The sequence below is a fragment of the Leptidea sinapis genome, chromosome 38, assembly GCF_905404315.1.
Source record: "Leptidea sinapis chromosome 38, ilLepSina1.1, whole genome shotgun sequence".
NCBI classification, from domain to species: Eukaryota; Metazoa; Arthropoda; class Insecta; order Lepidoptera; family Pieridae; genus Leptidea; species Leptidea sinapis.
In genome coordinates, this window is record NC_066302.1 from 3,682,604 (window position 1) to 3,696,174 (window position 13,571).

At 33.0% G+C, this 13,571-nt stretch overlaps 1 protein-coding gene across 1 annotated transcript in view; it reads left to right on the forward strand.

Annotated features, from left to right (window-relative positions):
• The window catches only part of LOC126975877 (uncharacterized), a 43,802-nt gene extending 30,971 nt beyond the window's left edge, over positions 1 to 12,831 (forward strand). The window contains exons 4-7 of the mRNA XM_050823969.1: positions 4,965 to 5,082; positions 9,535 to 9,701; positions 10,124 to 10,180; positions 12,687 to 12,831. Coding sequence (XP_050679926.1) covers positions 4,965 to 5,082; positions 9,535 to 9,701; positions 10,124 to 10,180; positions 12,687 to 12,751 — 407 coding nt within the window. The 3' untranslated portion in view covers positions 12,752 to 12,831. The remainder of the gene's footprint in view (positions 1 to 4,964; positions 5,083 to 9,534; positions 9,702 to 10,123; positions 10,181 to 12,686) is intronic.
• The last annotated feature ends 740 nt before the right edge of the window (positions 12,832 to 13,571 follow it).

Sequence of the window (13,571 nt, forward strand, 5' to 3'; positions counted from 1 at the left end):
TGTATTTGTATTATTTTGTATTTCCAGTGAAATTATTCTAGGATATACCAATATTGTAATTTTAATATTTTATTTAACTTCATTTTTTATTATAGTTTTATATCAGTTTGTTTCCTTAACAAATAAATAAATAAATAAGTCTCAGCTCAGATGCCGAACAAAGCTCAAACACTCAATACTATAATACTTAAATTTATTTGTATACGAGTGATGGCTCCACAGTTATATTTATTATTATTATATTAGTTATTAATTTTATGCTATATCTTTTAATTTGATTTCTGAACCACGGGGGACACATCAAAGGAAAAACAAAATTGTTGATTTTATTTAATTCCAAACATTTTCATATTTATTCACCTTTTAAACCTTCTCTGGACTTCCACAAATAATTCAAGACCAAATTTAGCCCAATCGGTCCAGCCGTTTTCGAGTTTTAGCGAGACTAAAGAACAGCAATTCATTTTTATATATATAGATTGAGGCAGTACGAAGTCTGCCGGGTCTGCTAGTTAATAATTATACATAAAAGTGCAGATAATTTGTACCACAACTGGATTTCGTCTCATTCAACCAACACATTTACTATGTTAAACTTGCAAGCAGTTTATAAGTTTGCCCATATTTAATATTTCAGTCGATAGTTTGTATCGAACGTAACTTTATAGCGAGGCGGAAATTGCTCCCTGATATCTTTCTCTCCTGATATCACAGTCTCTCAGGGAATTTACATAATCACCGCTTTTAGGTAAACTTCCCAACCAGGCAGAGTTGTATTAAACAACTAATATTCAGAAATTGTTTACGAAAACTGCTGTTTTATAGTGATATGACGGACAATCGAATTTTAAGTTATTATTTTGCTAACCAACGTATATGCTTTACCAACATCCCAAAAAAATTACAAAACTAATGTGTTACGAAATGTCGAAGAGACCGAGAATACCTTATCGCACGCATGGTTGCACATACACCGTGCCTCTCCCTAACATACACACACACACACTCTCTCTCTCTCATTACACACACATTTACCTCTATCCTTTGATTTTTAGAGCTTTTTAGTCACTGTCTATAAGTGAAATCCTAGTGACCAGTAATACAGGTTTTTTATAACCTACCACAGGCAGCAGTGATCCACGACCAAAAGCTTTGTATCCCCTGTATTTTTAAGATTTCGCTGTTTGGTAAATTTGGTTGTTGGTGAGAAAATAAAATAAAATTACAGTTATAGTTTAATAAATACAAATTAGAAGAATTGTTAACAAACGTTTTTTTTTGTAATTGTTTCTTACTACGAAAAAAAAGCCCACTGAGTTTCATGCGCCCTTTCTTCTCAGGCACATAATTTCCAATGGGTAGATTTTGACGTTCAATAAGCGTATTAAATACAATTTTAAATAAAAATATTTGAATTTGAATACAATATTTCAAACTTGAATCTTTTACTGAAATGAAAAAATATCGATTTCATATCTCACTGGTGCGTATAGAAGTTTCTCGATCATAACAGCATTATTATCTAAGAACCCATGTATCAAACATGACGTAAAGTCTTTCAAACTTCAACTTACAACTTTGATCATTCAATAAATAACTTGTAATCTCTTTTGATCGTGTCTCTTACTGCCGTTCCCAATATACTATCTACAGATAGAGATAAATTACTGCCACAATAGACACATATGTCTACTGTGCATCTACTGTCAGTAATTAGCTGTCAATAATCTGAAGCTGTCCCAATGTAACCGATAAGTCATTCTTATCGCCTTATATTGGGACGCGTGAATTGCAATTTCCATAGAAACTTCCATAAACGTCCCATTGACAGACAGCGTGTACGGATAAGGTGAGTTAACGTCGATAAGTTTATTGGGACATAAAAGTCAACGATAGTTACGATTTTTATCTCAAGTAAGAGATAGATTGAATATTGGGAACGGCCGTAAGGCGATAAGAATGACTTATAGGGTATATTTGGTCAGCTTCACATTTTTGACACCTAATTACTGACAGTGGAAATTAGTAATTTATCCCTATCTATAGATAGTATATTGTATCCGTTAGAGTAGGTGTTTTTTTCAAAATTCAAGGCAAACAGAAAACATAAAATTTGATAACGCTTGCATGATCTTGCGCAAGATTTAGTTTAACGAACAATAAAAGTTTATAGTGAGTCATCGTCATTGATTATTCAATAATGTGAAATGAACAAAACCGATAAACTTCTGAAAGAAGGGAAGCTAATGGAATGCGAATGACCGATTTGCCTTATAACATAAAATCCATCAATATTTGAAGCTACAAGACATAGCGTAGATCTTGTGTAACTGGATGTGTCATTTCTGTTTAGTGTTCGTGTGATATCTTTATATATTACTAGTTGACCCGACAGACGTTGTTCTGTATATCTAATATTATAAAGAGGAAAGATTTGATTGTTTGTTTGTTTGCATTGAATAGGCTCGGCAACTACTGAACCGATTTGAATAATTCTTTCACTGTTGGGAAGCTACATTATCCCCGGGTGTTATACGACGTCGTTCGCGTACGTATTTTTATACCTTGGGTTACATTACTGGACTTTTAGTAGGGATCCCTAATTTTTTGGAAATGTAATATAGCATATAACACCCGGGGATAATGTAGCTTCCCAACAGTGAAAGAAATATTCAAATCGGTACAGTAGTTGCTGAGCCTATTCAATGCAAACAAACAAACAATCAAATCTTTCCTCTTTATAATATTAAGTATAGACAAGATATTTTCATCTATATTTTGACTCATCACGATAGCTCCGAAACCATAAAGACCAGAAACTTGAAATTCGCTACAAATATCCCTTTTGTAGAGTATGTGTCAGCTAAGAACGGAGTTTACAAAATTCATTAGAGTTTTTTTATTATAAATAGAACACCTTCTGTCGGGACAGCTAGTATATTCATGTACGTTTAAGTAGTCCTTCTCATTTCATAACTATTAAATATACTTCATATATGAAGATAGGATGCGTTCTATGAGATGCGTTGCGTCTCAAATGAACATATAATTCAATGAATCAAAATTATAAACTGAGTAAACTCATATATATACAGAGATAAATTTATGACAATCAGACGATCATATGCATATACTACCCGATACCAAAATTAAACGATTTAAAAGAAATCGTAGCTCAAAGAGCCAGTCAATGCGCTTCTGATAATTTGATCAATTTTAAAGCTTTCCCAATATTTGAACTATTTAACGAAGTACACATTATAGACATAAACTTTACAACCAAAGTATCAAAGTATTTTAATTCAAATTCAAATATTTAATTCAAAATAGGATGTGACATCACTTATTGAAAGTTAAAAAAAACTACCACCCATTCCAAAATGAATGCCTGAGAAGAATGAGCGCAACAAACTCACCGGGCTTTTTTTTTCATCAAAATCTTATCGCATCTCATAGAACGCATTAATTGTATTTATTATTACTAATTTAAAACAGTAGCTCTATTCCTAAAACTCTTATATTCCAGTAATTTAATTCTTTGTCACACCTGCGGGTATCCATTACAGTCTGCGTGTTCCCAAACCGTTGGATGTTGTTCCAAAAACACGCTCTCTACGAACGCTGCAATTTGACGACATCTACATTAGGAACCTCTGCAATAACGATTGCCTTTACGAGAGCTCTTGCCTCTTTGCATATTGCTTTCCTGTTCAACCTTTGTTTATTGGGTACCGTTACAATATGCGATACTGGTTTTGATTACTGAAGCATGATTTTGTGTAGCAAACTTACAGAGTGAAAAGTTTCCTTATAAAATAGAATTTTTGTATTTGCCATGTTTTATGACTGTATGTTGAGCTATATTATCATAATTTGTAAGTTGTTTATTGGTATTAGAGTAATGATTGGTCTCCGCTACGCTCCAACTGGGTACCGCACTACATTAGCTTTCTTATAACGGCAACTATTAGATGCTGTGTGCGTGGCATCTTGACACTCAATGGCGTCTTTCAAATTGTGTAAACTGTGAAAGTAATAAAATACAAAATACTTATTGATGATATGTGATCCCAGTGACTTTTTTATTTCTTGTAGTATTTTTTTACAAGGTTTTACTACGCAACCCGGCATTTTAGTTTCAATTATTAGCAAAGTTTAACAGAACATGTAACACGTCAACGTCAGTGAGTGACGAAACTGGCTCGAGTACATCCACTTAGGCGTAGTATTAGTAAGCGCAATTTCCGACTACGCCTGCGGTATCTAGTTGTGCAGTGGAGTCTCCACTACACGGTATTGGTTGACTGTGCGGCTGTTGACTGCAAGTTGTCGTAGTAGTGATATAATTCCTTTAAAAACATCTAGCTGAATTTATTCTTCCCGTTCTTCTCAGAACTATGGTATTTTTATCTAATTATTCATATATCTTCATATATATAGATCCAGTGTCCTGATGTTTGTTTCCAGTGAACTCCTAAACTAATGAAAGGATTTTAATGGGGATTACTTCATGGAGTGCAGTTTAGTCCAACTTGAGAGATAGGATAGTTTTTATTTCGATTTGGGACACATAATTATTTTTATATCCACTATTTGTTTTGGATGTACATATTTTCTTTGAGAGATTTTTTTGAGGCACGGTTTGATACTCCTGCTGTGAAACAATTCCATTATAACAAAAAGGGAGCATATTTTACGAAATAATTCTTGATATTATGAAATATTATAAACAAATTCATAAAAAAACAGTATTTTATTTATTATGTACATAACATGTCAGGGTCAGCTAGTTTAATTTTGAATTTTAATCAGTGATTGTTAGTCTGAATTTAAATAAAATTTGAATACAGTCAGACTATATATTTTTACAGACGATTATGTCTTGTTGAATAAGAAACATTACTTTTATTTATAATACAATGTCTATCTAGCAAATACAATATAATTTTATTACTATTTTTCAGTTCCTGAGAAAAGATTTGACATGATAATGGACAGGCTGAGTGATGGATATTTAAATATTATTTGTTCCGTGGAGGGAGTCTTTCCACAGCCCGAACTCGTTATTATGGCTGGAAACAGGTATTTATACCTTTTACCAGGAACCTTACCTTTTTTAATTATGTTATATAATATGAAAAGAATAATCTAGTAAAATAATTTCTCTAATGAAACATAAAAATAAAAAAACATTTTATAATTAATGTAAAAATAAATAAGTTTAAAATTTCACACTAAAACTTGTTACTCTGTCGTCTCATAAAGTCAAAGTCAATAATCTATATAATTTATATATATATATATTCATAGCCTAAAATGTCACTAATGTACATAATCACACTATGTTTGAATTCTAATTAAATAATCTGCCATTGAAAATAAGGGATGAGACGAGCACGTTGATGGTATTTGATACTCCTTTCCATTTGAATGCACAAGAATAAAACACAATAATTTTGAACGGCAATACAATTGCGCTGTTCACCTTGAGACATAAGATGCTAAGTCTCATTTGCCCAGTAATTTCACTAGCTACGGCACCCTTTAGATCGAAACACAATAATGTTTACATATTACTGTTGTGGTACCCATAATCTAGCCAGCATCCTGTGCAAAAGATATTATTATCACCAGTATAGTCAAACTTAAATTCAAAAACTTGTACTGGCAAATGGTAAAGAATGGTTTATCTCTGAAAAATAACTAACAGCTATAGAATATTATCAAACATGTATCAATCTACAGAATAGTACGGGGTTGCCAGCTATAACAATATAAAATCCGCCACGCACCCTACTTTTCTCGCAGTGACGAGGCATGCCCACCGTAAAGTAGGAAATAAAAGAGCAAATTTCTCCACGGCCAAACTATTCACCCAAATCCCTTGGCTACGTAAATATCTTACTTCTATCAAACCGTGAGAAGATTGAAGCCTTCCTTGAGACGATGGACTCAAAAAACCCAAATTCCTTACAAAATTTAACCGAATTGCTTATAGACACTACTCTTAAGAAAATGATACAAAATATTTAGAAAGATGAAAATAAATTTTTAATTAATTCTTAAAATTAACTTATGAAAGAGATATAAGATAATAAAAAACTAAAACAATAGCCGACCCATATAGCCGAATAGTTAGTGACTCTGACTACTAAGCTAGAGGTCCCGGGTTCGAATCCCGGTAGGGGCAATTATTTATATGATGAATATGGATGTTTATTACCGAGTCATGGATGTTTATATGTATTTATGTATGTATCAGTCAGTATATTGTATTAAATATATCGTTGTCTTGTACCCATAGTATAGGCTTAGGTATTTGGGGCAAGATAATTTTTGTAAATTTGTTTATATTATATATTATTTATACAGTATGTTACATATTACATAAAGTTAAACTTATTTAAGCTAGTAAACTAAAAAGTAACATGAAATAAATAACCAAATCTTATAAATTTATATGGTTACTAAATTAATTGACTTTTTTATAAGCCTATATCAATTTAATTTATCTTAGATTAATGATTGGTCTCCACTGCACTCCAACTACATACCGCAAGCGTAGTCGCAAATTGCGGGACCTAATACTACGCCCAAGTGGGCGTACTAGAGCCAGTCTCGAACAATGTGTGACGTTAACGTGCCACATGTTCCGTTTTAATTTGCTAATAATTGTAACTAATATGCCTATAACTAGGTTGCAATGTAAAACTTTGTAAAAATAATACTACAAGAAATAAGAAAGACACTGGGATCAGTAATTTTAAAGAAGAATTCGAAGCGTAAATACAAAATTTTAAAGATGCCATTGAATGCAAAACGTACACAAGCATCTTTACAAAATATAACTAATACACACTACAAAATTAAAGTTGCCGTAATAAGAAACCTATTTTTCTTATGTAGTACGGTATCAAGTTGGAGCACAGCGGAGACCAATCACTAATCTAAGTCATTTATGTTAATGTATGATCTATAAATTCCATGTACCCTGCATTCAGGTTCTTGTTTGTAGAGCTTAAAACAGTAACATCAAAACATGGAAATCTAGTACATCATTTCATCGTATCACCAACATTCAATGCACAAATCAGGAAATAATAACATATTGTTCAAATTATCAATACAATATCAAGTAGATATTAATTAATTATCGCAAAAATAACCAACGTTTAATGATTGTTTATTATACGAGAAATTATAATAGCATATTATTCATAATTACACTTCGTAATTAAAACATGTCACAATGTTGTGGTACTTGAAGTGATAACGTGATTTATGAGTTCATTTTGTTAATTAAAGCTTGTGTATTGATACATACAAATTTATTTCACATATCTGAAAAGGGTGAAAGCCTCTCACTCCAATATAACGTTTACGAGTTTAATTATGTTTTTAAATTAACTGTGAATGCTATCTGTGGACATAGAAGAATGAATGCGATAGAGACGAGGGAAGAAACTGAGGAAATATTTGAGTTAGAAGAATACAATGATGTTAGAGAACGAAAGAGGCAATAAGTGAAAGACAAAGAGGATGTAAATACTACGTAATAAGAAGCGGAACTGCCTGAGTAAATGTTCAAATTTAAAGAAGTTTGCAATAGTAGTAATTAGAGTATGCCGATTGGCGATAAAGTATAATCCGGTTAAGTTTGAAAGTGAACAGTTAAATGTAGTGCATCTCGGCTATCTCCGTTTATTACAAGATTATAGCCGTCATCTGTCAATCTATCAATAACTGCACGTTTCATACAATCGAGTGAATCGCTTTCTTCTTAGAGAGTTTCTCTAGGCTGAAGAACATGAGGAAATAATTTGAATGACAGGGATACAATGAAATCAGAGAACGAAGTGGACTAAAAGAAGTAATTAGTGACAGCTATTGAGAAAAGAATATTTTCGGGGGATTCGGTCATCGTAGGGAGTATAGATGAACGAAGACTGGCTGATAAATTTTTTAAAGTAAATGTGGAATATTGTGTCGTCATGGCAACGTTATTCTTATTTCAAAAATTTTTATAAAATGTTATTTGTTTTGCAAATTTGTTATTTGAGGTCCAATACCAAGTAGGAATACATATAATACACAAAAGTATTTTATAAAATCAACAAGAAGAAAGAATTAAATATCAACTCCATTTCACTTTTACTGTCCACCACTTTTAAAAGTATTTGTAAATAAATATTTTACAACTACTTTCGGATAAATATCCGAAGTAAGTTTCGAAGTTTCTATCTCAGTTGATATTCATTGATTCCTACAATCCGTTGCAGACATCTAGGAAACTTGACGACTCTCCTAAATCGCTCTAAGACTACGTAACACTAGTGCGTTCTGTATACATACGGGCCAATACTTTAACAATATTAGTATTCAATTAAAATAATATTTTAATAAGCTAACCTCTGCATTCATCGAATTCTATATAATCAACTAGAAGCGTTTACAAATTACTGTAAATAAGCTTTTTTCCAGAATGATACGACATTATATGTAGGTATCTGCAAAATACTTCCATATGTTGATATCTTATTAGGCCGACAAGACGCCTTTGATGCCTTTAGTGTTTCATAAGAGTAGTGGATCGATTACAATCAACTGATCCATAAGCTCGTTTGTAACTAATTTCTAGTTCATTACCTTGTCAAAAGTATAATATTAATTTATTTATTTATATGTATAAAGAAACATAATAACAAAATTGTTGCTAACGATGCTTCTTACAAAGTGAATTTTTAAGACTCATTAAAAATAATTACAAGAATAAAATACAAAAGTTTAATACCCAGAACGTATTACGTAACCGGCAATAATATATTTTTTAAGTAAAGCATTCACATCTAAATGACAATAATAATAATTTAAAATTACTTTGTTCTGTGCAAAATATGGCCCGTATGTTTCCTGCTTACCTTACAGTTTAGTCTAAATAATTCGGATGCCCGACGAAAGTTGGATAACAACTTGAACATCTTGCACACGGCTGCACACTCTCCTGGAGTTAGTTTGCCCATGAGGCACTAACCAAATGGTCTCCTCTAATCCCTACAAAGTTGAATTCAGAGAAAGCTGTGCTGTTCTTATAGCCTATTTCACTTTGAAATAAGAACTCCTATTAGTTTAATATTAGTGCTGAAAAACTAAATTATTTTGAATATAATATTTTTGAAATAATTGCGAAACTGAAGGGCACATAACTCGACGGACAGATAGCCGGTGGGGTAGAAAAGTCCTCAAATGGCGAACACGTCCGCAAGATGCACTGTTGGTATGCAACCCACAAGTTTGACCGATGATCTGGTCAAGATCGCCAGAATACGTTGGATGATGGCAGCGAAGGACCGATCATCGTAGAGATCTTTAGGGAGGCTTTTATCCATCAGTACACGTCTCCCGTCTATATCAGCTGGATGATGATTATACTTTCTCCATTAAATTATATTTACATGTTTTTTTATTATAAAATTAATTTACTTCATATTTATTTTATTATTGGCATTTTGATTAAAATGGTGCTTCGATTTCCAGACCACTGAACGCCAAGTCAACGGTGAACCTTATTGATGCTCGATACACAGCACTTACAAGTGCTGTGGTCAAAATTGAGCATCTTCCTCCAACGGTTGAGGTACTTTGTGATATGCAAGTGCCTCTTGCTAACTACTACAGCAGAAAAAGAGATATATTTTATAGAGGTATGTTTAAAATGCATGATAATTATATATATTTAACGGTTTATTTAAAGCCACTGATATAACCCAGATGAAGTAGCAGTGGGCAGGGCACATAGCTAACAGATGGCGCAGGGGTAATTAAGTCCTCTAATGGCGACCACGTACCGAAAGACGTAGTGTTGGTAGGCCCCCACAAAATGGACCGACAAATTGGTCGAGATCGCCGGAATAAGTTGGATGAAGGCAGCACAGGACCGATAGTCCTTGCGAATTTTGGTTGAGGCCTTTGGCCAGCAGTAGACGTCTTCCGGCTGAGATGATGATGATGATAATGAATAACGATTTATGTTTTAAGATTAAGATAAGATAAAATATTAACAATTTATCAAAAAAAATGTAATATCGATGGTAATGATTAACCAACGTTATTTATTTTGTTTCAGATCCACCCAATACAACATACAAGCCCACAGGATCATCAAAATCCACGCGAGGTTCAGGTATACATTACAATTTTACTAAGTTGTATTTTGCAAGCTTGGATATTAGAAAAAATGGGATCAACATTAATTCTGTATATATTAATGGGCCTAAATAAAAATATATAAAGTATACCGATCCAGTTAAAAGCAAATCTTGTTAACTTCATATGATTAATTTAATTTAATTATTTATTTAACAGATTAAAATATATTAGGATAACACATAAATTCATAAATATATATATCTACAAGCAAAACTGACAACTATATATGATACATTTTATTGTACGATTTTACATTGTAACCATATTTTTATAATATAAAAAAGAAGCCCGCTGAGTTTGTTGCGCCCGTTCTTCTCAGGTCTGAGGCATACCTTTTGGAATGGGTGGTAGTTTTTGACTTTCAATAAGTGATTTTATATCCTATTTTGAATAAAAATATTTGAATTTGAATGCTCAGTGCACCCCAATAATTTTCTACTTCATAAAATATAGCCTGGGACTAGATTATGATTATTTTATAGCAATAGCAATAGCAATATCAGTAAAATATTATATATTTTATTAAAAAGAGCACAAAAAATTATCCTGGGAGAGTTTCTCGCGCCGCTTCTTCTCTCTCAGAGCGACATTTGTTTCCGAATTGTTAGTAGTATCAAGTATATTAGAAATCACATCAAAAATAATTCTAAAATAATCATTTTTGATTATAAATAGCCTTTTATTATTATAAATGCCAAAAAGGTCATGGGTGTTAACTGATTCCAAGGAGAGTTAATTCCACCACCGCCACAATAATATACCCTAACCAATCTTCATTTTCAAAAGTTTCATCAGTTGTTATTTTGACATGCGTTCCAGCACATCACTCCTACGATAGGAACATATTTGATAATGAATTATATCCTCCGGGATTTACCCTTGTCTTCCATATTCGCAAAACTTAACACCCTTCTTGATATTTTATTGTACGATTTCGAGAACTATTCTGCGAAAGGTTGAATATTCAAAGTTGATTCAGTAAATTCATAGTTACGCAACAATTAGCAATACGTATCGACTTTTAAAAAAATAAATACACAAGCCACCTTTGTGTCAGTTGATTTTAGAGCAATAATTTTATTTGCTTTTAGCAATGACATCTATATATTAGACATAGCACCTCATACAAAATCAAAGCCGAAATATGGCACATTTTTTTTATGGAATAGGAGGACAAACGAGCGTACGGGTCACCTCTTGTTAAGTGATCACCACCGCCCACAATCTCTTGCAACACCAGAGCAATCACAGGAGCGTTGCCGGCCTTTAAGGAAGGTGTACGCGCTTTTTTTGATGGTACCCATGTCGTATCGTCCCGGAAACACCGCACAAGGAAGTTCATTCCACAGCTTTGTAGTACGTGGAAGAAAGCTCCTTGAATACCGCACTGTGGAGGACCGCCACACATCCAGATGGTGAGGATTATAACCTAACTTGTGGCGTGTCGTGCGAAGGTGGAATACCACAAATGACACCATAATTACCTTCGACAGCTATGTCTATACATTTCTGCGTTTACTCCAGTTGTTTAAAATATTATTGGTCAATCGCAGCAATGTAAACACTATTTCAGTTTCAGCTGCGTATTTTAAATTTACATTCTGACAAGCGGGTCTTGTCTGGGGACTTGACAATAATTATTGGACCATATTTAATGAAAAAATATTGGTTTTATTATTAATAATAGATTAATTACTTACGGTTTTTGCATATCAATATTATGTAAATAAAATAACCTTACCGATGATAAGTCACATCGTCTTATTTTTGAGTCGTTAATGTATTATTTAAGCGCTTTTACACTCAGGGAAAAAGTGTGCTTACATTGTCTATGAGCACACTGTTTCCGTTCCGTTATCAGACTGCGAATGATATGTCCATATGTATAGAACGTCATTGGCTTTTAGGATAAAAAACTGCATTCTGTTATAAATATTATGTACGACTGGTTATGATAATAGTTTATTAATAGTAAAATAGTTTTGAAGTTTAATTTTTTTCATAAACATTAAGGGACGAGACGAGTAGGACGTTCAGCTGATGGAAATTGATACAGCCTTCCCATTACAACGCAGTGCCGCTCAGGATTCTTGAAAAACCCAAAAATTCTGAGCGCCACTACAATTGCGCTCGTCACCTTGAGACATAAGATGTTAAGTCTCGTTTTCCCATTAGTTTCACTAGCAACAACGCCCTTTAGACCTACTGAAAAACAATAACGCTTACACACTACTCCTTAACGCAGAAAAAGGCGCCGTTGTGGTAACCATACTCTAGCTGGCATCCTGTGAAAAGGAGCCTCCCACTGGTGAAACGAATAAAAATATTATTATAATAGTATTGAAAGCTGCTAAAGATTAGCTCGCCTCGGCATAACAGAGCCATATGCTACGATCACGAATCAATTTTGAGAAAATAAATGCCTTTTAGCATACCAAGAATTGTTAATTTAATTAATTAATTTTTACTTGTTCTTTCAGGTTATCAGCATCAATCAACAACGATCCTCATCGCAGTGGCTGTAATTATTTTAAATATCTCGTGACAAAAACTGCACCGATTGTAAAAAAGGAAATATAGATAATACTATATTGTCAAGAAGAATAATTATAGTCATTATTGGGATTGGATTCTATGAAGAACACTTTTCAGATCGACTGAAATGAATATTACTTAAATTGTTTACGATCTAAATAATTTATTTTTATTCAATTTACAGTATAGTTTGATGAAATATTTTGTACATACATAAATTTTAGTTATATTTGCCAACTAAAAACTTACAAAATGTAATATGAAATATTTAAAATGCATCTAAACTACTATAGCTTATAATTATTCTCAATATGTGACACGATTATCTAATCCCCAATAAACCAGTGGGAGGCTCCTTTGCACAGGATGCCGGCTATATTATGTATACCACAACAGCGCCTATTTCTGCCGCGAAGCAGTAATGTGTAGACATTACTGTGTTTCGGTCGGTAGGGCACTGTAGCTAGTGAAATTACTAGGCAAATGAGACTTAACATCTAAGCCGCTCAAAATTTTTGGGGTTTTTCAAGAATCCTGAGCGGCACTGCATTGTAATGAGCAGGGCGCATCAATTACCATCAAATGAACGTCCAGCTCGTTTCGTCCCTTATTTTCATAAAAAACATTAATTAACTAAATATTCGAAATATTTCGTAGTCGATAAAATTAAATCTTACTTTATAAAATACATGCTGACCCGACTGACGATGTTCTGACAATAGAAAATAGTATGTAGTCCGGTCAATTTAGACATTCGAAGGTGCATAATATCCCAACAAGCTGAAAATCAGTAAAATTGTTTAATGCATAACATCTATAAATAATATTTA